The sequence below is a fragment of the Podarcis melisellensis genome (assembly GCF_964234715.1).
Source record: "Podarcis melisellensis genome assembly, chromosome: 2".
In the NCBI taxonomy this organism is placed as follows: domain Eukaryota; kingdom Metazoa; phylum Chordata; class Lepidosauria; order Squamata; family Lacertidae; genus Podarcis; species Podarcis melisellensis.
Genome location: NC_138529.1, coordinates 33399519 through 33426025, shown reverse-complemented (window position 1 = coordinate 33426025; position 26507 = coordinate 33399519). Strand labels below are relative to the sequence as shown.

The 26507-nt window shown below is 44.1% G+C and overlaps 1 protein-coding gene across 8 annotated transcripts in view; it reads right to left on the bottom strand.

Annotated features, from left to right (window-relative positions):
- TMEM94 (transmembrane protein 94) overlaps positions 1-26507 on the bottom strand; it is a 76109-nt gene that overhangs the window by 27010 nt on the left and 22592 nt on the right. For 4 of the 8 annotated variants that reach the window (XM_081899546.1, XM_081899545.1, XM_081899548.1 and 1 more), the window contains 9 exons: positions 11513-11632; positions 10020-10147; positions 7997-8133; positions 6580-6782; positions 6121-6272; positions 5149-5251; positions 3940-4026; positions 3087-3203; positions 1497-1553 (listed from right to left, as the gene is read on the bottom strand). In XM_081899546.1, coding sequence (XP_081755672.1) covers positions 1497-1553; positions 3087-3203; positions 3940-4026; positions 5149-5251; positions 6121-6272; positions 6580-6782; positions 7997-8133; positions 10020-10147; positions 11513-11632 — 1104 coding nt within the window. Of the gene's footprint in view, positions 1-1496; positions 1554-3086; positions 3204-3939; positions 4027-5148; positions 5252-6120; positions 6273-6579; positions 6783-7996; positions 8134-10019; positions 10148-11512; positions 11633-22447; positions 22673-26507 lie in introns of those variants that run through there. The other 4 variants (XM_081899543.1, XM_081899542.1, XM_081899544.1 and 1 more) reach the window with 3 other exon arrangements.

Here is a 26507-nt window from a genome sequence, read left to right as displayed (position 1 = left end):
AAAACACAACATAATATCTTAAAAACAAGTTAATAAAGCACAAGCACACTGTACAAAAAAAAATTGGAAGCAGAGTCTACAAAAACCTGGGTAAATATGCAAATTCTAAAGGGGCATTTAAAAGTCATTATCCTCTTCGTCACATTAATTACCGGGGGGGGCATTCTAAAGAGTAGGTGCTAACACCAAGAAGGCCCACTTCCATGTTGTCATAAGGTAACAATCCACTGCATCATTTATTATTTTCATGTGTATATTGGCTGTCTGCTAAAACACAATGAACTGACTGACTTTTGGCAATCCACTGGTCATGGAATGACCAGCAGGGTCTCCTCAGAAGTTCTTAAAGATTGGCCTGGTCTGTGTCTGCCAGATATCCTGGTCTCAAGTTGCTTAGGGTTTTAAATGTTAGTAACAAAACCTGGAATTTGGCTCACTAACTAATAGGCAGCCAACACAGTGTATTCTTATCATCAGTATTATCAATTGAATGCTATAGATGGGTTCAATTTTGGGAAACAATTTATTGAAGATTTACCAAGAAAATTTACTGCCACAGTATTTCCCACCCACCCACCCAATCCTTGGTGTAGTCACTTCGGAAGTCAATGAGCAGCCCAAATTGGTCCTTGCTTCTGACTGAGGAAAGCAAGACGTGCCGCCAATAAATCATTTTGATTCCATTTGACTAAATTACGTTTTTGGTGGGCGAGAGTGAAGCAAGGACAAACTGCCTTCTGGAGTTCATTGTGATGAAGTCTGAGCATCTATGAAAGTACAGCTGCAGAGAAGGGCAAACATATTGAGGTGGTCAAGGTGCCACCCCAAGTGTGGAGAACCTGTGGCCCTCCAGATGTTGCTGAACTAAAATTCTCAGTAGCCCTGGCCTCTAGTCATGCTGGCTGGGTCTGATGGGAGTTGCAGTTCAACAACATCAGCAGAGCTAACTACAAAAATTGACTGCAACACAGAGGCTCCAGGGTCAACTTAGAAATCCCAGCCCTTGTTTCCCCCCTGTCCAGTTCAATAAAAACATATGAGCATGATTTCCATTCTTCCTCTTCCCACTTTGATTTCGATGATTTGTCTATATGAAAGTCTGTCCAAGTCCCTGTGATACTTACCAGTCTCTCTCAGTCAGCTATTTCCACCCAGAAGGGCAATCAATATAGGATTTGAAACTCAGCTTGTTTAAGATTCAGATTTTAAACATTCTAGGCAACTGCAGGCTTGAATCACAAGGCCTTTCGCTCTCAGACAATCAAAGGGAACTGTGAGCATCTGCTATGAGAAAGAGCATGGGGGGTGGGGAAGTGTGCATCCGGCATGCGAAGCGCAGGAGGAGCAAATGAAAGCGCCAACAAAGCGAGAGACACCAGCAGCAGGATATAAGCACAAGTGGGCAAGCAGATCACAGAGAGAGAGGATGGAGAGGATCTTACGGCACTGTGCAACACCACAAGAACAGGATGCAAGACTGGTTAATAAAATAGTACCTGGGTAGATACCACCTCTGTGTAGCTGCTCAGTGTGTCCTCTGAGAACTTAGCCAGCTGCAGCAAGAGAACAAATTGGTTACTATCAAGGTGCTGAGAAACGGTGCATGAGGAACATCCCTTGGAAAATATTTTTTCACCAGTGGAAGATATGGATGAGAAATGGGCTTTGCTCTGCAGGACCTGAACAGAATCCAGAACCCTTCCTTGGCTACGCTTTGTCCAAGTCAAGAATTAGAACCCAAATGTCACTGTCCTTTTTTCTGAGTATCTTCGAGAGATGGAATCGGTGAAGGAAACTCGAGGTTCATCTTGGACTGGTGTCTCGATGTAGAAGATGATAGTATTTGACCTGAACTGGGTATATTACCCCCATTCAAAATGGTCAGGAGGAGCGTCAAATACAAAGGTGGCCCACAAGACGGTTTGAAGAGGAAACTGGGGGAAAGGTGATGGAAAGAAAGGAACAGCATCATGCAGAATGAGAGAACAAGAGCTCAGATCCACTAGGTGAAGGGAAGGCCAGGAGAAGACAGGAGGACACATGATCCAAGAGCCTGATCAAGGAGGAAAGGGCTGTAGCTGCTATATTCCAAACAGATTAGGGGGGGAATAGATACAAGAGAGGATGCTACTCTAAGTCAAGATGGAACTAAGACACAAACAAGCATTCAGGTGACAGCGATGCAGAATCACATCTGAAATTTAATCACAGAGGGGGAAAGAACTGGCAGGATAGAGAAAGCAAACATGAAAACAACTGGGAACACAAGTGTGGGTGACAGGGAACATGGAGGTGCTGGCAACAAGGTGGGGAAAGGGGGAAAAGGAAGAGAAGGAACTTAAGCTTTACATGCCTGCAGCAAGCAGAAGTGGAGAAGAGAGAGAGAAGAGGGCAGGGAATGGAAGAGACAGAAGTAACATCTGGAGTGGTAGGAATCAACTGACAGATGAACCAGCTGCCCCCTTTCTCCCTTCACACAGAAGATAAAAAGCCTCTCCTATTATTCTTGCACCCCAGAGATTGGGGAGGACCCACACAAAATCTGGCTTTACAGATATTAGACAATTATTAAGAAGACTCAGCAGAACAGTCAAAAGCTAGAGCCCAAATACTGGCTGCGACAGGCAAGCAGGCACTTGGACCTACCATCTCTGTTCTTCAAGCCTTCGGAGAAATTATTCAGACCTGAGAGCACCCAGCAGCTTGTCCATCAGGCCTTCCTACCACCCCCATTTTGCCCATTCCCAAAACCTAACAGACCCGTGTCAGTCCTACTTCCAACTATTCTGTTGAAAAATGGGTGGCATATAAAGAATACTATAGTATTATTAATTACTACTACTACTACTACTACTACTACTACTACTATGTTTGTCCCCCCACCCCATGGCAATACTTCCACTTGTACCCACAACTGATCCAGTTTCAAAGATTCACAGGGCAAAATGGAAAAACACAGGCCCACTGTATTTGTATTTTTCAGACCTAGGAAACATTTTTGAACTCCCCTCTTGTCTCAGTAGTCCAGAATTGCCTTTACCCAGTCCACCCTCTTCCCAACAACATGATGTTGTAGAAGTACCTACCAGGGAAGTGGGTGAGGTCTTGCTCATCTGGGCCAGGACTCTGGCTTCACCAAAGGCAGTGGCAAGAATCCACAGGACAGGGAACAGCAGCGGGAGGATGGGCAGGACCCCATTGACCTGTGAAGGCATTCCAGGTCTCCAGTTAGTATAGCTGAAGATTGGCTCCGTCACTTCCCCAACAGCAACACACACACACACACAGTGAGCAGGAACCACTTGCTCACAAGAACATTATTACTTATACTTCCAAGATATGTCTAGCGCTCAAGATCAATGGACAGATGTGCAAAGAAAACACACACACACACACGCACACACGTAAAGAAGAGATGAGGTTAAATGAACATCACTGTGCTTCCAAGGCCACTTCTGCTATTCTGTCTGGACTTGTATGGGCTGCAGATGATCAGTGTTCCTCTGTAGATTTAAAGTGCTGATCACCTACAAACCCATCACGGTACTTTTAAACTGAAAGGAAAAGCTACAGTTTCCTTATGAATCTCAGATGTGAAAGGAAACGTCATCAAAACAAGCATATGGAAGTCCAAGAGGAGAGAGGTTTCTAGACACAGGCTAAGCCTGAACACTTCACTAACAAATATCACCACAGGGGAAAAAAGAACAGAAGTGAAGAGCCCTTCAGAAGGTAAACTACATTTAGGCCACAGAAGCTTCTTGGTGAATTAATGTTTAAAATCAATTTTACATCCACATCATAGCTAGGTGGATTTGCATCAAGCATGTATACACACACACACACACACACCAGTATAGCCCAGAAAGGTATGTCTTTCCTGATACAGGGAAACTAACTGAAGTTCAGAGAAAATAAAAACACATTCTTCTATTTTACCTGCAGCTGAAGCAATGTGTATTGCCAAGGGACAACTCCAGGAGCCATGAAAACAAAGCGTATGGCATTGGTGATCAGGAAACCAATCTGCCGTTTAAGGAAAGGAGACAGCATTAGAAGCCCCTATATGTAAATCACTATGATAGGTGTAGCTATATCACTTAAAACACTACAGAAACACTTTCTGGTTATTATTACATGGAACCAATCAGAGCCTCAATGGCCCAAGCCATTTGAAAAAAGTAAGTATCTCCCAGACTGATCAGGAAGCTGCCTAACACCATTCGTCGAACTGGCTCAGCACCAACCATCAGAAGGCTCTCCAGAGTCTCAGGCAGGGGACACTCCCAGTCCTACCTGGAGATGATGGACTGAATACAAGACCTTCTGCATGCAAAGCAGGTGTCCCACAACTGTGTTGGAAATAAAAGTTTAAAAATCTAAATCTAAAAAAGGAATAGAACTGTAGAATTGGAAGGGACGAGGTTTATGTAGCCCAAGCCCTTGTAATGCAGGAATCTTTTGCCCCATGACCCTGAGATTAAGAGTTTCATGCTCTCTACCAACTGAGCCACCCCAAGCCCTATAAGTAGTGACTAATTTTGGATGTGACAAAAAAATGCATTACTTAATGGAGCCTGTTTACTTCATTTGCCAAAAAAAGATTTGCCTAAAGATGATGCATACTTTATATATAAACTGAGAATCCAGGGCTTGCCATGATCATCCATGGATTTTGCCAAATTCTTTTCTGTGCACAAACCAAGTACAGTGGTACCTCGGGTTAAGTACTTAATTCATTCTGGAGGTCCGTTCTTAACCTGAAACTGTTCTTAACCTGAAGCACCACTTTAGCTAATGGGGCCTCCTGCTGCCGCCGCGCCGCCGGAGCACAATTTCTGTTCTCATCCTGAAGCAAAGTGCTTAACCTGAAGCACTATTTCTGGGTTAGCGGAGTCTGTAACCTGAAGCGTATGTAACCTGAAGCATATGTAACCCGAGGTACACTGTACCGTAATTCCCATATTCTACCACCGAATGCTGAGCTCCAAAGAGTATGACCGATACCCAAAACCAATCAAGAATCCACTGCATGAGTTAGAACTGCTCAGCTCACAGGAAGCTGTAGTCAAATGCAATGGTCCCAGCCACCTGGAACCTGAGTGGACCAAGCCTGGTCACAAAAAGCAGCTCATCAATAGGACGTACCAGCACAATGGGAACGGCAAGCTTGAGCATCACCGACTGTACAGTGAACCTTTCGTTATCCAGAGCAGTCACGGAACGTGACAAAGCCATGTCTAAACATAACCTGAAACATAACAAAATATTTACAGAGGATTTTGCAAAGTTCCAGGTATTTATTGCTTTCTTTCTTTTACCTCCCAGCTTTATACAGCAAACCACTATATGGGACTGGTATATTCCATCCAAAGAGTTGATTTGTCAGACAGCAATACTTAAATATTGTACTGCAGAGATTTTTTATGACTATAATGTATTCTTGTGGTTATAACTGAACACAGGATGGATTGAACATATTTTATTTGTTTATTTCAAATACCGCATTTTTCGCTCCATAAGGTGCACCTGACCATAAGGTGCTTTGGGGGGGGATTTAAAAAAATACCCCCAAAACGGGCTGGGGGGAAGCGGTGAGGCTGCAAGCAGCCTTGCCGCTTCTCCTGGAGTTTGCGGGGCTGGCGGGGGAAGCCCGGGTTCCCCCCGCCCAACCCCAGGGACCACATTCCCTCCATAAGACCCACAGACATTTCCCCTTAGATTTTAGGGGGGGGGTGCATCTTATGGAGCGAAAAATGCGGTATGTAACTTGTCCTTCCTCCCCAAAGGGAGCTCAAGGCAGATCACAAAAACAGAATCAGATGAAAACAATTTAAAAGCAGCACTATAGCATATATTCAAGGAAACAGTTAAAACCAGCAGTGTAAAAATGTCATAAAACTCTCAGCCCAAAGCCTGGATAACTAAATATTTTTTTCAAAAAGGTTTTTGCATGTTTACTGAACACATATGAAAATGGGGGGTGCCCTATTTTCATTGGGAGTTTGTTCCATAGCCAGGAAGCCACCACTAAGAATGCCCTGTTTCAGATGAATTCTCCATCCATTCTGCTACCTTACTTCAAATTTCAGTAACAAAGTGTCCTCACATTGAACTTACCTGACATTGTCAATCACTGGTGTTTTTGTGACACGGAAGAGCCGATACTGTTGTGGATTCTGAGGTCCCTTCTTCACCTCCCCATTTGGAGATGGTGGTGGAGAAAAGGGGGGAAAGAGATCCCCAGGCTCCAGGACAATGTGCTCATCATCCTGTTAGAAGAATGGGAGACAAAAGCTGAAAATGGGCAAACTCAGGGATCCTTTGTGTGCATGCAAGAAAGAAGCGTGCATCTGAAGAAGTGTGCATACCCATAACTAACTTAGTGGGTTTCTAAGGTGCTACTGGAAGGAATTTTTAAATTATTTTATTTGTTTTGTTTCACCATGAAGTTGTTACAGTAAGTGTCACAATTTTTAACCAAAAGAAGGAGGTGCCCTTGAATACCCGCTGGAAAAAAAGCACTGGCCCTTATAATACTTAGGACCCTGGTGCAAAGAGAGAAGAAACTTGAGTTACCTTAATCCCTCTGAGAGAAGTGAAGGACTCCTGCCCTGGCCTCAGGGCAACGACATCACCCGTTACTAACAAGCTGACTGGAAGATTGACAAGATGGCCGTCCCGGTAGACCCAGTGGAGTGACCAGGAGGGGGCAAAGGGCATGTGAAGGTCAGGGTACATGGAGTTTGTCCAGCTCAGCTCTTTGCCATCCTTCAAGACATCTGAAAAGTAGATTAGCAGGATGCACCTTTAAAAAAATGTAAACAGTATCTGCAAAGGTGGTGCTCGGGTAGCAGTGAAACTGTAAGGACCGCCCCACGGCAATCCTGACAAAGATCACCCTCCTGAAGCTGCAATTTGCACCAGGAAGGAAGCCTCCACTGGTACCAATGCAGCTCCAGGGCACGACTTTCATCAAGACTATGGTAGGGAAGAAGTTAAACTCCTTCTCCCCCTCTCTTTCCACCCCCTGTAGTCAAACTGCTACTCAAGCCCCCTTGCAGCTGCTATTTACATTCTCCTAAATCATGAAAGTGCACAGTTAATGTCACTTCTGGTTCGATCCTCACACAGACCGTGTGGCTTCCAGCAGCTGTCCTCAAGTATTCCCCCTGTAGGGCAGGCAGCAGGAGTCCACATCTTTGGAAAATCAGTGTATGTATTTGCCTATGAGAGAGTGGATAGAGTGGAGTGGGGAGCGGTGGAGGCAGCAAGGAATGGAGGCCGCTGCAAATGACAATGGGGAAAACAGTTCCCCCATTCCCCTGATAGTGCAAGAATGTACAGGTGAAAGTGGTAGATACAGGTAGGTAGCCGTGTTGGTCTGCCGTAGTCAAAACAAAATAAAAAAAATCCTTCCAGCAGCACCTTAGAGAACAACTAAGTTTTTTATTGGCATGAGCTTTCGTGTGCATGCACACTTCTTCAGATACACTGAAACTGTATCTTCAGTGTATCTGAAGAAGTGTGCATGCACACAAAAGCTCATACCAATAAAAAACTTAGTTGGTCTCTAAGGTGCTACTGGAAGGTGAAAAGTGGTGTTAAGCTTTTGTGATGGGAATCCGGAAGAGGAGAGAATACACTTGGCTGCTCGAAAAACGGGGTGTCAAATGAGAGAGGGGAAGAAAGGGCAAACCTAGCCTAGTACATTTGTCCTGTGAATAAGTCACAAGGGTAGACTATGAAGGTATGGTAGGGGGAGAACTGACAGCTGTGGTTGTGATGGAAGACAAGGATAGTTCTGGGGTGTTAAAGGGACAAGATTTCATACGACCATGATATGAAAGCAACAATTGCCCCTAATTAAGAATTTGCTTTTTAAGGCATTACATAAAAACTAATGGACAGTAGGCACTAAAATTACAGAGAGGATGTGGCTACACAGGATAGCAAACAGGTGCGAGGGGCAGTGTGGGGAGAGAGGCGGCCTCACCATTTATCCTGCCAATGATGTCCCGGAGTCTCTTCTCGACTTCCTGCCGCTTTAGCCTCTCTTGCCGTCCAATCAAGAGGACATCGAGCAGCACCAAGAGGAACAGGGCCAAGGCGTTCACAATTTCAGAACCTTCACTGTTCAAAGCAAAGCATCAGAGGTTGCAGGCAGCTGAATAAAGGAATGAAATATACGTCCCCATGTGGCTGTCCTGGCAGGAGTCGCAAGAAGGGAAGTCTCTAGCCCAAGAGCAGCTGGCATGGTGGGGCAGAGGCACTTACAGAACATGAGCTCCTGGCAGGTGAGTCTCTGCTGCTTACTGGGAGTGGAGGGGACAAGCAAGGATGCAGTGGGGTGCAAATGCACCAAGCAAGGCGGTCCAGTGTTTCTGCTGGTCCAGTTGCACCATGCTGCTCTCCCTGCTGCCTTGCTTCTCCTGGTAAGAAATAGTAACTCACCTGCCGGGAAGTCAGGTAAGCACCTCCTCCACCCTAGCCCAGCCCACCTGCTTACTGACAAGGGCATGGAACCTTTTGCACCTTCTAGGCTGGTCTGTCTTATCCAGCTTAATTCAAATCAGGATCGCAAAACCCATTAAAAATCCTTTGAGGGGTCTGGATTAAACACCGCCATCATATTCTTAAAATTAAAAGCAAAATGTTCATCGGTTGTTGCTTTGGCACCCTGTACACCCACATGGGTGACATGTAAAAATATTCCTTCGTTCATCTAAATATGCAATTCAGTTGCAGTCATCTGACTCGTGACATAATGCCACACAGGAAGACTGCCAAGGCTGGACAGGGCTCCTATGCCTTTAATATATTCAAATCACAATATGAAATCCGGCAGGTTAAAAACGTCCCCAATCCTTCTGCTTGTTAGAAATCTCCTTGTGCCAGCAGCTGTATTAAAAAAAACACACCACCCAAACACCTTTTCAAAGCCAGTCATTGGCAGCCCAAGCACTCTATGCTGAACTGGATGTCCATCCCGCACTTGGAAGACACATGTCAGGGACCGTACTGAGGAGGAATGGTGGAAGCCTCTCCCTCCCCCTGTTCCTGATCAGGATCCTGAATCTTCCCAGGAGCAGTGGGACAGTATAGATTTGGAACAGTGGTTTGCAGAGGGACACAGATCAAAAGGCAGAAGCTGGGAAGTACTGGATGGGGAACAGCTAGGAGGAGAAGAACTGGGAAACAGAATTAACAGACACACTGTTGCTTGAAAGCATCCATCCACTCAGCCCAAGGTCAAGGAGAGCAGATAAGGTGGCAGCACAGAAAGCAGTGGTTGAGAGATCAGTTTACAAGATGCGGTAGTGACGTGGGTGACTAGGGAGGAAGTTGGTGTAACCCATAATTGGGAGCACCTTCATTCCTAGGAATGGATTCTTTGTTCTCTCGCTGTGATCATTAAAGTTTCTAACTGATAAGAGACTCTTTGTTCTACTTATCTACTGTCAAAGGAGGGAAGAAAGCAGATTCCCTAAAGCCTGACAACACTTTAACAAGTGCCCTGCAGGAATCCTTCCAACAAAAAAACCATATGAGTGCGTCTCATAAACCAGTGAAGAGGGAAATAATGTGAGGTCAGAGAGAAATTAGGTAGGTGCCTTGACAGATCTGCTGGTTTGAGCCAAAAGGCCACTTTGTCTCCATTACAAATCCACCAATGTGCTTAGATCTTCAACAGAAGCCCTATTCCGTGTTCCGTCATTGGTGGGTCTGTAGGATGAGATCTTATTGGTGATCTGCGCATTTTATGGAATTCTTTGGTTTGGAGCGTACGTTTGGCTCCCTCCCTGTCTATCTTTAGACACTAGGCAAACACACTTCCGCAACCTAGGTGGAAACTGGTTATTGGTTTCAATCATCTGGTGTGATCTGGTTTGGAGTTTCATTTGCAACTGTTTTGGTTTTTTCCTGTTTTATGGAATTGTTAATGATTGAATGTTAGCAGCTTTTGGGGTCATTTATGGACAGAATATTGCAATAAAACAATCAATGAGATAGCATACCTTCCTTGTGGTTGGCTCCCATAACAACATAATAGTATCAGCACCGTCAGCAGCATCAGGGATGCCCCTGGCCAATGGAAACAGGAACAGCGGTTGCCATGGTGCAGGAAACTGGCTCGCCACACCTCCTACCAAAAAGAAAAGGAAGTGCAAAGGAGGAGAGAGACTACATCAACAAAATGGAACCTAGGCTTTGCTTAAAGCGGGCGACGAGAGAGTAGTAGAGAGAGGCAGTGACAGACGTTACCACCACTGGAAATGAACACGGTCTACCAAGGTTATCTCTGATTAATTCACTTGCTGCACTGCCTTACCCCATATGTGCCAACTTGAATGTATCTGCAGACCTGGCACTGTTACAGGTGCCACATAATGTGTGTTTCTGCAGTTTTAAGAAATTGATCTTTTAGTGTGGCAGCACTATACAAAGTTCTTAACCCAAGGTACTATTTCTGCGTTAGCGGAGTCTGTAACCTGAAGCATCTGTAACCTGAAGGGTCTGTAACCCAAGGTACCACTGTAGATGATATGAAGCGCCATGTCAGCGCCGCTGAAGACTTGAACATGCTCTTTTGCAGAGGAGCAAAGAATTCACAGTTCCACTAATGGTTCTGTGAACTGGTCACAGTAGGGAAGGCCACTGGGGTGGGGTCCCTAGAACCACCACCACTAGCTCTGAATACTCAGATTAAGGCACCAGGCTGGAAGGGGAAGGAGGCTGTGCTGGGGTACACAGCAACCTGGTAGTGTCCAACGTTCTTCTATTCCTCTGCCCTTGGTGTTGCTGCCAGCGTCTCTCAACATCGGGAGAACTGGCACCACCATCACGGCTCCAGCTCCAGCTGCACATTTTGGAAGCAGCTAAGTGCCACCTTTCAGAAATGCCACTTTTCAGGAATGGGCACCACAGTTCAAGAAGGACACTGACAAACTGGAACGTGTCCAGAGGAGGGCAACCAAAATGGTCAAAGGCCTGGAAACGATGCCTTATGAGGAACGGCTAAGGGAGCTGGGCATGTTTAGCCTGGAGAAGAGGTTAAGGGGTGATATGATAGCCATGTTCAAATATATAAAAGGATGTCACATAGAGGAGGGAGAAAGGTTGTTTTCTGCTGCTCCAGAGAAGCGGACACGGAGCAATGGATCCAAACTACAAGAAAGAAGATTCCACCTAAACATTAGGAAGAACTTCCTGACAGTAAGAGCTGTTCGACAGTGGAGTTTGCTGCCAAGGAGTGTGGTGGAGTCTCCTTTGGAGGTCTTTAAGCAGAGGCTTGACAACCATATGTCAGGAGTGCTCTGATGGTGTTTCCTGCTTGGCAGGGGGGGTTGGACTCGATGGCCCTTGTGGTCTCTTCCAACTCTATGATTCTATGATTCTATGAAAAGTCTTGCTTTCTCCAAGGATCTGTCTGCAAAATCTACCTTACAAAGAAATACGTAACGTTTTCTTGAAAACAACTCACCGACATGCAGCAAAATGCCATGCTTACCTTCCAGGAAATCACCTTCTTCCTTTCCTTCTGATGCCCCTCCAGAAGTGCCGACAGCTGGTCTCTCAGGATAGTCAGAGCCTTTGTTGTGGTCAGACCCAAATTCGAAGTCATTTCATCCTGGACAACAAAAGTTTTGCACATCAAATGTAGTGTTTCTCTATCACTTTGCCCAGCAGTTTCTCTGCTCTGCAGTCATAGGCTGCTTAAGACGCCAGCAGAAAAATTGGTGCAAAACAACGTCTAGCAAATCCATTATACCTTAGCATACCTGCCCTCCCTTTGTCAAACATTACAGAAAACTTTCCACAACAGGGCAGCTGAGTCCTCCTAGGGTAAACTGATCAGTATTCTCTGGAGATCAATCTCACAAACAGCTACAGACTACCTGCATGCAAAATGTACCCAGTTCCTAGATAGCCTGTTATGGCTCAAGCATAGGTACCATACAAATAAATTTCCACCATTCTGGAAGAATGCATCCTAGACTAATTGTATATCAACCAGGGTGGATTTGATTTAAATCAAATTGATTTAAATCACGATTCAGTAAGACTTGATTTAAATCATTTTTTTACAGAAAGACTCATTCTTGCTGGTATCATCTTAATATTGATAACCAGAGGAAGGTTTCATTTTTGAAATAATAAATTTTCAGAGTAGTTTTTACAGTTATATCAAAAATGACTGATTTGGTTATACTCTTAGAAATACATAGATAATTATGAAATTGTTGTGAGGTTTAACAAGTTAACTGTTTAAATTTGGACAACTTTTCTGCTGTACTTTATTGGAAGGAGAAAAATAATCATTTCTGTAATAACAATTTAAACAATTTATTTAACTAAAACAATAACCTTATAGCGTATGTATCCATGTTTGTTAACTGATGTGGTTAAACAATTAAAAAAAAAACTCAGTCTGAGTTTCAGCACACATGAAAAACTTAAAACAAATTCTTATTTCCTGATTAATAGCCTTTGGACTATAATGTAACTTAAATAGAAAACTATCTTTAGAAAGATTTTTCCTCCAAAGCATTTTATTTTAAAAATCCAATTTAAATCAAAAACATCCAATTTAAATTTTAAAAAATCCAATTTAAATTTTAAAAATCTGATTTTTAAATATCTTTTTTTAAAAAAAATCATTGATTTTTATCCACCCTGATACCAACACTGTGCCACAGAGAAACATACACATACTAGGTTTGGTATACCCACCCAGGAAAGAATGGTCACAGCCTGAGTTTGCCTGCATGCCCCTTTCCCTTCTGGTGCTGTTGGTATTGCATCTTGCTCCCTCCGGCAGTGCAAGCAAATGAGACTCATGCACAGTAATAGAAGTTCTGCCCCCGTTCCCCACCACTGCTTTTTCCAACCCAATAGGCTGTGTCTGTTCCTCAAGGCCTCAGAGAACCACTGCTCTTACGCAACCCTGTGGCAGAATCCACTAGGAAGTTCTCCTAAACAAGCCACATCAAAAGGTCCACAAATGACAACATTTTGGAGATCCCAAGTCGCAAGGTGGTTAGATTGGTCTCAACTAGGGCCAGGGCCTTTTCAGTACTGGCCCCGACTTGGTGGAATGCTCTGTCACAAGAGACTAGGTCCCTGCGGGACTTGACATCTTTCCGCAGGGCCTGCAAGACAGATCTGTTCCACCTGGCCTTTGGTTTGGACTCGGTCTGACCCTTATGTTTCCCTCCCCGTATGGTTTTGATCTATGGGCTACTTTTAAAATGAGGCAGCATTTTAAATTGCATTTTAACCTGTATTTTAAATTGGTTTCCCCCCCCCTTATGTTGTACTGTAATTTTACTGGTGTTAGCCACCCTGAGCCCGGCTCTGGCTGGGGAGGGCGGGGTATAAATAAATATTATTATTATTATTATTATTATTATTATTATTATTATTATTATTAGTATTATTATTATTAGTATTAGTATTATTATTAGAACAGAAAATGCCTGAAAGCACACAAGTGCTCTTACGCAACTCATGACCGCTTCTGCACAGGTTGCACTGGGGAACAGCCCAGCAGATCATGTCCCGTGTTTGTCAGTGAGAAGGAGGTGCCATTTGGCTGTCCGGTCTTGAAAATAACAGACGAAGCCCTATTGTAAGGATGTAAGTAAAGAGCCGAAAAACTGACAGCTGGCATTTTAAATAAGGGTGAGCCCTGGATTACTGGCAGCTGCAACTACTTCTAGGAAGGTGTTGATGATGCCTCTTCCCAGGAACATGTTTCTCCAAGCTGTGGTGAGGAAGGCTCCCTTGCCAGGGATGGGTGAAGCTCAGCTGTCAAAAGAGGAAAGGCTTCTACACAGTCCCACGCCACTTCTTAGAAGACCAGCTTTAACCAGACAGACAGACAAACTTTCTGAGGCTGCCGTCAACCTATGGCTCTTCCGTGAAACTGCAAATCCCTCTGCAGCAAAATGAACGTCTAAAATAAACTAACTCTCATGAAGCACGAGCCACGATACTGCATCCCTCTCAGAACTAAGAATAAAACCTGACGTAATTCTCCTTCTGCTCGGCTGGTTTTAGGGATTAGAAGAAAACGGCTCCCCTGTTTCTGTTGGACGTGGACCAGATTACATCAAGGTGTGGCAAAACGTATGCTTCCCACCACCACCACAATCACTACCACTTCCATAAAAAAAGGAAGATATAAACAGCATTCCTGGCAGCCCACGTTAATGCGAGCCTTGCAGGTTCTGTGATGGCAGGAGACATCTTTGCAGAGTTAACAGAATTCTTAGTGGGAGGAAACAGAACCAAGAGACTGAATCTCTTTCTTTTGGAGGTTTTTCAAAAGTATTTGCTAGCCATGTGTTAGGAACAGACTTCCTGACTTCAGAAAGAGACTACTTGATCCAGGAGTCCCATCCATGCTGAATGATTCTAACTTTGGCAAAAAATATACTGCACAAGTTTTCAACAGTTGCTCCATCAGCACTAGGGTCCTTGAGTGGTTGCCACTGGGCCAAATAACAAGACCAAGGACAGAGAGCCTATAGCCCTCCAGTGCCAGCTCTAATCAGTCCCAAGCAGCAGGATTTAGATCAATGATTCCCAAAATCCACTCCGCCCCACATGGACCACTTAATGATTTTATCCCCTGCCGGTTGTAGAAGAAGAGTTTGGATTTGATATCCCGCTTTATCACTACATGCTGTGTGGTTTTCAGCTGTTTGTGTTGCTTCTTTTATTTCTTGTATTTGCATTTTATTAAAATAAATAAAGTCCTTAGAATTCCACAGAATTAAGATTGCCAGTGTTGTTCACAGACATGTCGTGGACCAGCTGAATGAAACTCACACTTTCCATGGATCACAACCTGGAAATCTCAAAGCAAGACATCAAGGAAGCTTGAATGGCAGTGTGAATCACACTTCCTTCTGTTCTCCTAGCATCAAATCCTTCCATCAACATACCGACTCTACAAGTCCTGCCCACTTTTTGCCTTGCACTGCTCACTTAATCATTTCAGTAAATCGCCAAATTTATTGTGGTGTAGAATATGAAGACATCTCTAGGTAGGACTGGGAATGTCCCGCGTCTGAAACTCTAGAACAGCTATCTGCAAGTGTAGACACTACTGGGCTAAGTTAGCCATAGATTTAACTTATCAAAAGGTAGTTTCCTATGTTACCGGAGGATCTTTTTTTCATTTATATCTTTTTAAAAATACATAATTTAGATCTTCACATAGAGGTGTGTTGGGAATTCATCACATATTATGATAATAAAGAATTATGTCTACACACTGGGATACACCTCAAAAGCATATGAGCCATTCAGGTTTGAAGTCCATGGAACCACTGCAGGAATAGTCTGGATTATGTGCTTGAGCTAGAAGTCCAGCTTTCACACATTATGTGGAACACTGCATGTATACAGAGGTGCACCTACTAACTCCCATAGCAGCATGAGGAGCTGAAGCAATTTTCTTTATTCCAAGTACCACAAGTCTCTCAAATTTTCAGTTTGGAGACTACAAAAAAACTCAGTTCTGACATGCTTTTCGGTTAGACTATAGAGGCTCTCAGCTTCTTACAGCACCACACAACAGCAAACGAACAGCAGCAGGGTTCTCCATTTAATACGTGTCCTCTCTAAACCCTTTGGTAAGTGAAGAAAGCTAGTTTCTTTCCTGTCAGGGAGAAAATGAGCAGATGCTCGCTATTCTCTATTAGCTTCCAAGGTCTCGAAATTATTTTACTTAAACAAGATAATGACACGATAGCTCACGACTGCACCTTGAGAAATCGGAACAAGAATCTTGGGGGCAGCTTTGAGTGTCCCCTTTCCCATTGTATTCCTGCATCAGTTTCATTTTCTGACACTTTGGACACTGCCAATGTGCACAAGTTGATCCTGCATTTTTTTCTTCCTTGTCCTACTCACATCTATTAAGGCACAAATGGAGAAAAATAATATACTGAGCAGCCTGAATTTTTACAGATTGTGTGTATAAAAAAAACCCTTCACACAAAGTTGTATTCATTCAATCTCATTCATTCATTCACAAAAATCATGCTCAAAGCAGCTTGCAAAACAAAGAAACAAAAACCAGGTATGCACTAGAACCAACCAGTTAGTCCCTAAGGTGCCATGGCAGTTTCTATCGTTTTTGCAGGCATCGCTTATCACTCTACCCTTTAGCAGTTTGGAGCTTTGCAGCTAATTCCCCAGAGTCTGGATATAGTAGAAACCCTTCTGGCACAGGAAAACGCAAGGTGGCAGGGATTATAACTGAAAAGCAAAGTGGCGACACAGCTCAGGATTGGTTCCAAAATGAATTCAATAAGTTAGGAAGGAGAATGCTGAGTAGGACAATGCAATTGTGTTCTCAGCACTGGCGCCTGCTACATAGTCTGTATTTATTTTCCAACACGATAAGCAGTTGCTCATCCCCCAGCACTAACATTCGTCCGTTTCGCTGAGCAGATATTTCAAGTTTAAATAAGCCTAAACCTCCATTCGTAAAGAGATGAATGGCTGCAGTAGAAGCACCAAGTGCTCTGCATTGATTACATAGCAAGCAAGATTGATCTAGCCTATGGTGCTGTGTCTCAACCGCCAACTCTGTGTGTGTGTGTGTGTGTGTGTGCGCACACACACATATGCATGTATATAGATACTTCCTAGTGGTACGGAGAAGACACCCGCACCCTGTCTCTGACTGTCCCAATTTGCCAGAAAACAAGCAATGGTGGCTGTTAGCAAAGTAGTCATCTCTCAAGGGAACTCAAAACTCTAGGATAATGCTGTAAGTTGTGAGGTTATGCTCAATGACACAACTATGAAAGAAAGAGTAAATTATAATGGAAAGGTAAATGAAAATCAAACCAGCTGAGGGATCTGAAATCATCTTCTGTTGGTTCCCCTTTCATAGTTGTGCACATTGCAGGTTTGATCCCCATATGGGACAACTGCATATTCCAGCATTGCAGGGGATTGGACTAAGGTCCCTTCCAACTCTACAATTCTATGGCTCCAGTGTTCTGAGACTTCACACACACACACATACATAGATAAATACATAGATAGATAGATACATACATACATACATACAGGTGCAGTAGATGGGCAGTAGGAAAATTGACTAGGAAAGGGTCATCTAGTCCATCCCCCTACAATGTAGGAATCTCAACTGGATCATACAAGACAGTGTAGACATCACCTATATGTGAGAATCTCTCCACGGGCAGTTCTGCATTAACATAACTTCTTCTAAAGGCAAATCTTTTTTCACAGTACCTCTAGCCAATATCTTCTGCTTACTCAGGACTTCTCTGGCCTATAGCATAACCATTGTGCATTACTGCCCAGATGTTGCTTCAGTGTTTTTATGCTGTTTGTGGAGATGGCATTCACCACCTAGATAAATTTCTTTGCTGTGCCCTGTAGAAGCCTTAAAATAATCTGCTATGATGTCTTGTTGATACTGATACTCACCATGGTTAAAAGATTGTTAGGGAGATTTGCATGCAAGAGGAGAAACACCAAAGAAAGGAAGAGGGGCCATGCAATCCTATGGCTAATAGTGATCCTTAGCCAGAGTTAATGAATCAAGAATATTGCATTGCAGCTGGGGCTGTTTTCTTTGGACCACCTGAGAACCTCAAGGAAGTCATGGCCCTTTGGGGCAGGGGGCATTCTGCAGCTTCTTCCTACCAACACAGGGTCCATTTTCAGACTACACAAAACCCACTGCAAGATCCATATGCAAAATGAGACTGCTGTTTGTCCTGCCATTACTACTTTGAGCTGGATTCAACTAAGCAGTCCTGCCAACAGGAACCTGCTCAAAGACCTCCACCAGTGCAATGGGGCTTTCCCACCCTCTCCTTCTCCAGTGTTCCTTCCCCCAAATTGGCTCTAGGGCAGGGGTCTGCAACCTGCGGCTCCGGAGCCGCATGTGGCTCTTTTACACCTCTGCCGCGGCTCTGGGGCGGATACTAGCGAGGGGAGGAGGCGCATTGTGTGCCCTGACACTCCCCACTGTGGCGGGCGCTGTACTGGCTGTGACATCGCATGGGGGGGGCGTGCGTTAGTCACGCACTGTCCCGACGTCCACCTTCCCACCCGCTGTCAGATCGCGGCTCCAGAGATATATTTGTTTTAAATGTCGCAATGGTTTTGCGGCTCCCAGTTTTTTTCCCCTTCGGAAACGGGTCCAAGTGGCTCTTTTTGTCTTAAAGGTTGCAGACCCCTGCTCTAGGGGGTCAGGAGAGCCCTGGAACAGCACATGGGGCAGGGAGAGACAGATTATTCCTGCAGAAATGCTTGTGCTGATGGGACAATCTCCTTAGCGCTATGCTGAATTTTCCCCAGAATTATTACTTTTATAATAATAATTTTATTATTTATACCTCACCCATCTGGCTGGGTTTCCCCAGCCACTCTAGGCAGCTTCCAGCAGAATATAGAAACATAATAGATTGTCAAATGTTAAAAACTTCCCGGCGCAAGAACCTTTTCAACAGGTTGCATGCCACCTATCACAGTCGTGTCGCAGACAATCTTTTGATCATCGCTCCAACATGGGAGAAAGCACTATTCACCGAGTGTTGTTATTTTGTGCTCAATAAATATATTACACAGGTGGCCCCTTCGAGACACGATACATGGGGAGGAGTTACTTTGACAACTCTCCCTTCTCTCTCTCCCCTTGGTGCCAGTTATGTAACCATCATCAAGGGACAAGCACAGAACAAGCAGATCTCTTCTCTATTGTGAGAGCAAGCAGGTGTCATTTTCACCACCGCACAGTGTCTCTTAGGAACATCACTTCATATTAGAAATTAAATGAGAAGAAAGGGTTTTATCTTGGTCAGGGCTGGAAGTCGAGGGGACGCTTCCAACGCCAAGATGGCATAATCACTTCTTTTTGAAAAGCAAGAACCAGCGTTCAAATTTTAGCCACTTTTATTGTCTTATTAAAGTGATTCAAATACCATGCCTTGCTACTGTGTCCAAAATTATGCCATCTCTACCAAGGTGTTTTGAAAACTCAATTTTAAAAAAGATAACTTACAAAACAACAACAGCAACACACATTCAACACCAGCCCAGGTTTGGAAGGCACTGTTGTATTGAAAGAGATTGACATTCCTAAGCACCATATCACATTTGGGGCTCTTGGGATTTGTATCCCAAACTTTGGTTTTTGTTGGAGATGGGAATATCCAAGTGTAAAGCTATTGCTAGCATGGCCAGGCTTGCAGTTGGTGCCTCACTGGTAGGAAGGTATAGTGTTCAAAAGAAGGTATGCAAAGACAGACTAAAAGGCAAGCAAGGTGAAGAACCAGGCTGATTGGCACACATGTTTAATGACACTAATGGAGCTACTTACCTAAATGGTAAAGGGGTAAAGGGACCCCTGACCATTAGGTCCAGTCGCAGATGACTCTGGGGTTGTGGCGCTCATCTCGCTTTACTGGCCGAGGGAGGCAGCATACAGCTTCCGGGTCATGTGGCCAGGATGACTAAGCCGCTTCTGGCGAACCAGAACAGCGCATGGAAACGCCGTTTACCTTCCTGCCAGACCGGTACCTATTTATCTACTTGCACTTTGACGTGCTTTCAAACTGCTAGGTTGGCAGTAGCAGGGACCGAGCAACTGGAGCTCACCCTGTCATGGGGATTTGAACTGCCAACCTTCTGATTGGCAAGTCCAAGGCTCTGTGGTTTAACCCACAGCACCACCCACGTCCCACTTACCTACCTACAAGCAAATCAAAGTGCAGCTGTCCTCTGAAATGCACACCTTGCCAAGTTGTGCAATGCAGTTCTCCAACCAAAAAATGCATGCAAAGACACATCTATTTGGGGAAAGTGTGTATAAATATGTACATGTTCATGAAAAGTATAAAAAATGCATTATTTTAGGGGGAAATTACATGCAAGAAACGCTCACTAATATGCTGGCAAATTTTCACGAGACTCTTATTTATAAAAAAAATCATAAACTGATGTGGAAAGTGGCAAAATGAACTTAAGACTGGGGGAAAATGAGAAACAGATATAGACAGATAAGTCCCTCCTCCTTCTATTATCCTGATCCTGTTACTGTTGTTTCCTCAACACTTTCTTGTGTTATAGAACAAGCAAGTCAGGAGAAAATAGCACAAAATGTGATTTCCTACTGCAGAGAGTTATAAGCAAAGTTAGATTGCAATCAAGCCTTCAGTCTCTCTATCTCAGAACAATGGTAGGAAAACAATTCCCCACCACCACCATCATTTGGAAGGAATAAACATGATTCCCAGCTATCTGATGGGTTGGAGCCAATGGCATTTTGGTCCTTTCCAACTTGTGGCATCTCCACGTGTGAACTTCCTGCGGAAATGGAAAGTGTGGGTAACCATGGAGGAGGGGGCAGGGAAAGAACATCATCAGCAAGAATATGTACAGTTGTGTCATGGGAACTCCACTCCCCTGCCTGTTCATGCATGCCCAAACCTGTTGCATGGATTACTAAGGATTTTACTAATTTTGAACTGGGGGAAAACTTCGCCAAACAAAAAAGCCACAAATTATACCAGCAGGGCGACACTGCTCACTGAGCCTCCTTATGTCCTCATTATGGCCTACACACTTTTGCATCTAGCATAGAGCATATAGAATGAACAGAATTATCAAACAATTCACATTCCACATTATAGCAAGCGAGCAAGTCTTATTCGGATCAGATTAATTAGGCCACAGGTATCGAACCATAAAGGTCACAATCAAAGAGGGGGTCAAGCACACCTGGTTAAGAATAACCAAGTCCATGGACCAGGTTAATGGTATATATACTGTATCTTTGTACGGGCAGATTTCTCCATGTTCTTTTGCTTCTCCAATGCTACACTGTGCTTGCCTCCCTAGCCTAGTAGACTAAAAGCAAAAGCACTTGGAGAAATAGTGGGCTTGTAGCATACACTAGGGCAGGCATGGCCAAACTTGGCCCTCCAGATGTTTGGGGACTACAATTCCCATCATCCCTAGCTAACAGGACCAGTGGTCAAGGATGATGGGAATTGTAGTCCGAAAACATCTGGAGGGCCAAGTTTGGCCATGCCTGCACTAGGGTCACCCTGCCTTATGCTTGCTATGGATTTGACTTGTGGCATACTTAACCAAAAAAGGTTGACACCACTGAGCTAAGGAAATCCGTAGCAGACCACATGCCGGCTCGATCCATAACTGCTGGCATAGATCACATCTGCAGCACTGCTCAAATTAATAACAGCTTCGGGCTCCATCCAGTTTCAGGAACAAGCTGCCAAAGCAAACTAGGACTTCTTATCTCTCTTTAGCAGAGAAGCTCCATCCACTCAGGTGACTACAGAAGCTCCATTTTACACGATGGTGCAAGTCTTTCTTGCCTCTTAGAAATTACAGAATCTTTACATTCGGAGATTCCAACTTAGCATTGCAAATCTACACAGGGCTTGAGTACATTACCAACATTGGTCATGGCCCTCTATATGAGCGTATCTACTTTCTTCTGGACATCAGGGTGTTTTTAGGGTCATACAAAAGCAGAAGGCTGAATGCCAATAACCAGGATAAACTTCTTAGTACTGACAATGCAAACCTCAGCTTTTGCTTGCTCGCTGGCTCCTCCTTCATTTTAGGGTGAAGAGGCAGCTCCTTCAGGCAACTGCATGCTGTACAGCTTTCCTACTTTGTCCCCGCGGCCGTTCTTGTACCTGCAGATCACCCTGGGGCTGGATTTCTATGTAGCTAACACATGTGCCATGGGGATTGGTGTTTGTGCTGTTTTAAAGGCATGTTACATAATGTGATATTAAACCATATATTACTATACATATTTCCCTAACATTGGAGAATAATATGCGCAGTCGGTAATTACACACACACACACTTCCAGCCACAGCTGACTGTAATCCTAGATTTATTAATCTGCAAGGATGGATCATTGCCACATTTGCTTCCCTTGAACATACTTGGCAATCCTCCAGATCCAGGAAATTTGCCACGCACGATCCCTACTAGTTTATGCCACAGCATTAACCCCACACACACCCCACCCCTCAAGTATACCAGTAGGAAGTGGCACTTAGTGGCGCAATGCTCAGGCATGTGTAAGAAACAGACAAATCTGAACCACCGAACAGACACAAGGATTCACTAAAGCTCAAGGCATTTATACACTGTGCTCAGAGCCCAAATTCTCCCAGTGATAGAACAAGCCTAGCAGAAAAGAAGAGGTCCTCCTTTCCATAATATATATATATATTGCCATTTAATGCAGCTCATCTGCCTTAAGCTCACACACAGAGGCAACCTCAGAAGCCTTCTGTACATTAGCAGCTCAGGAAAACATGCAGGAAAGGAAGGGAAAAGCCATCTTGAATTCAAACGTTAGAAAAGAGAAAGAAATAGAAAGCGCAAAAGGTAAACTTACTTTGCCACTTTTGGCTTGCTGGGACATCCACAAATCTGTCTGTTTAAAAAGCATCTGGGCTAAGATTGCAGCACAGCACTGGGAACCTTGAACAGCAACTTCCAATGCTGCTATCCAGAGAGAAGCAGAGAGCAATAGAGAGAGTGCGCACAGCGCAACGCTGCAGAAAGAGAGAGAGGGGGAGAGAGAGGGAGAGGAACAGCGGAGTGAAGCACCAAGCCACTGATTAATTCAGCCTGTTGCCAGTCACACTGCTGCATGCTGGATATGGGGTAAGAAGGGGAGGGATGAGAAAGGAGATGAGGATGTCCTTTAGGATCACATCCCTCTGGGTCCGGGAGGCTGCATTCAAAAGCCAGATAGCCCATGAAATACACCTGTACGGAAGGCAGAGATGGTATATGCTGAAGCACAAGATGATGCTAACAGAGAACAGGTCCAGGAACACATAGGATACTGCAAGGAAAAGCCAGCTCTGGCCACAACAGTGGAGGTGGACTAAATAGGAGGAAAATGACCTTAGGGGTTGAGAACTCCCGTGAACAGTCCCGTATTTAAAAAAATGTCAAACAGTGCACTTATGAACACCAAACCCTCAGGTGTCAAGCTGTGCATTCTGAGAGCTAATTATTTCAATAAAAATCCACGAGGAAAACAAGGAGGCCTTCTATTTGCTGAGCTGCACTGATATGCCTTGCTCCCTCCTGAGCGACCTCTTGATCCCAGCAGGACTTCCCAGCAGCAATCAGGATGGAGAGCAGCAGAAAGTCCCCCCTCCAAGTATCAAATATTCATAGCCTCTCAGAAGGAGACTCCTGCAGAAGGTGCAGTGCAGGTTATTAATAGCAATCTATTGTGTCTGGGGCTTGCCACTTACCCAGAGCTGGGCAGCAGCAGCAATGGAGGAGGGACAGGCAGAGGACACTGGGCCAACGGAGACAAAGAGTTCAATGCATATGCCCCAAAAACCCAAAGGGAGGGGAGGAGCAAAACAAAGTTAAATAAATAAGAAGAAGAATCACAGTAATGACAGGAGCCAAGCCCATTCTGTACCACAGACAACCTCAATCTAAGTATGCAATATAGATACATCCCTGTGTGTGGAGTACTATTTATTATCACCTCTTCTTCCTCTCCTTTAGTGTTTGTATGTCTTAACTCTTGCTTGATACTATGGTCCAAGTTAAACAAGATCTCAATCCTGTTGCAAAAATGGCCTCTAAAATAACACAGCAAGGCTTGGATACCTGTCCTGTCGTGCACATGGGGATACCAATCCAATTATGATAGCATGACTCTCGTCCTTTCCACCTTAAGACCTGCACACTTCAGGGTAAAAAAAAACCCTATTTGCTACTTCTCTCACTCTCCTTGCCTTTTGATTACATCTGATGAAGAATTCTGGAGAACTCAAAAAAGCTTGATTGTAAGTTTATGACTTTTGGGGTTGTCCATATTAAAGTATTGCACTTTGGGATTCTTTCCTTATGGACCGGCAAAGTTGCTTTCTAATTTAGTTGTTTCTCAATAAACAAGCTACATTGGGGGGGGGGGGGGGAGAACAGAAAATTATGAGGTATGTGAGCCACTCTGGGAACCTTTCTGGCTGAAGAGTGGAGCACAAATGCTTTAAATAAATAAACAAATATATTGTGACCCAGAACAGTGGGAACTCAACTAAACGTAAGAGTTTTAAGACATCTCTAATAGGCAGTTTTTTCATATATAAAATAAAATTAGATTATTTCCTATGAATGAATCACAAGATCGATTTTATATATATTTTCCAGCTGAAAGCACAAATGCACCTAACTTCTTAAATAGACATGACTGAACTATTATTTCATTGTGTACCTACTCACCACTAAACGCTCTAGTCCCAATTAATCATACACTGCACTACATAAATTTCCACGCTTTGAACTGTCATGGTGGTTATTCAGATGACACGACCCCTCCAAAAAAAATTAAGCCCATATGTTTCTCAAGTTAGTGGACAGCCAGCATAGAATAAAAGTTAAGAGTATCAGTCAAACTAGAGAGAACCCCAACTCAAAATCCCCACTCAGCCAGAAGCCCGTTGTATGACAGAAGTAGAGATCCTGCAGTCTGGGTACCTTATTAACTCTGCCTAGTCTCCTCATTTGGCTCGTGAGGCCATTGTAGCAATTGTCACCCTCACTTGACATCCTACATGATTTTAGGTGTGGAGCAGTTAAAGGGAGTTAGCAAGCACCGCCAATCAGCTGTCTGGCAGTGCATGCAAAAGTCCTCTGCATGAAGGTTACTCCAAAAGGCAATGAGTGGCCCAACTTCATACAACAGAGCTGAGGGAAACTAGATCTGGCCAGTGGGTATCTTGCCTACCCACCTCCATGGTTTGACAGGTGACCGATTTTTGCCTTCATGCTCTGAAATCAAAGGAGAGCAAGAAAGACCCATCATTTGAAGAGCTGATCTTCCCACCTTAGAAAGGAGAGGTTCCACCTCAGTGGCAGAACTCATGCTCTGAATGGATAAAAGCCCTGATTCAGTTTCTGGCATCTCCTGAACCAGGACGGCTAACCCCTGACCTAATAGTCTGATCTGTCCCCTTTCCTGGCAAATATATATATATATATATATGCTTTCGTAGATTTTCACGGGTACAGGAATGCAGGTTTTGGTGTCCTCGGGTGTCTTCCCGTGTAATATATATATATATATATATATATATATATATATATATATATAGCCTCCCAAGACTCCACTGATTTTCTTGATGGCAGCAAAAGAAAAAAGAAAAACAGACAGAGATGTCAACATCTCCCCCCCCCCCCCCCGTGCTCTGGTGGGGATGCAAATTGCTGCCGCCCCAGCTATCAGATTAATCATTTGATGAATGGGGAGGTGGGGAATAACCCGCTTCCTCAGCTGATTTGCACAGATGATCTGAGGACGGAAGGGCTGTGGGTTGGTCAAAAGGTGAATGCAGCCCACTAGACAGAAAAGGTTATCTGACTCCACCCAGGTATGTAGAATTGCTGATAGTCTGCATAACATTTCCACTTGAGATTATGGAATATCTGCTAGTCAGGGGTTACAAGTCTGACACTCCACATAAGGCTGCTCCTTATATAGGCACCATGAAGCGGTGAGTCCTGACCCAGGCTCTCTGTTGTGTGGCAAAAAAAATCACACACACACACAGAGAGAGAGAGAGAGAGAGAGAGAATTTCAGAAATTAAAGTTTCTGCATATGGAACTCTTAAGGGGACAGCTGAAGGAAAGGAAAGCATTTGTGTCGCTGGTTGCAAGAAAGAAGCCAGCAGGGAAGGGAGGGGAAAGAAAGCGGCAGCATCTTTCTCCAGGGCATTGTGTTTCCTAGACAACATGCTCTTTAACTGCACAAAAGGAACAAAGTGTCTTGCACAGCACAAATTCCCACCACCACCACCACCACCCCACTTTCCTGAATACAATTCCTTGTAAGTAATTAAGCAGCTAAAAAACACAGCTACTTGTTGTAACTGGGACACTACCAAAAGAAAAGGGAAGCAACACCCCAGGAGCCGGGACTGGGAAACACTCGTACTCCTACAAAACATACACAAAATTCAGCAGGTGGGCTTTTTATAGCAATGCCACTGGCAGACCTTTCTGAAATCTCTCTCACCATCTTGAATGAGCACATGCTGGCACCTCAGACTGTAAAGTCACAGGAAGTTCTTCGATGCAGACATCTCAGCATAACAGAATACAGCAGCCTTATTATTATTTTTTTGAAATGGCAAGAAAAGCTTTTTTAACTCTCTTTGGCAGTCGCCTTAACAGAATTTTCTCCTAGCTTTGCTTGGTTAAAAAAAAGCTCTCGGTTCGCTTCGATTCCAAGAAAGTGCCATGCAGAATGTAATCACTCCGCAATACAAAAGCATTCCACTTGCTAGAGCGTGGACCTAAGAACATAAGAAGAGCCTTTGCAGGATCAGGCCAATGGCTCATCTTGTCCAGCATCCTGTTCTCACAGTGGCTGAACAGATGCCTATGGAAATCCTGGCAGTAGGATCTGAGGGCAACAGTA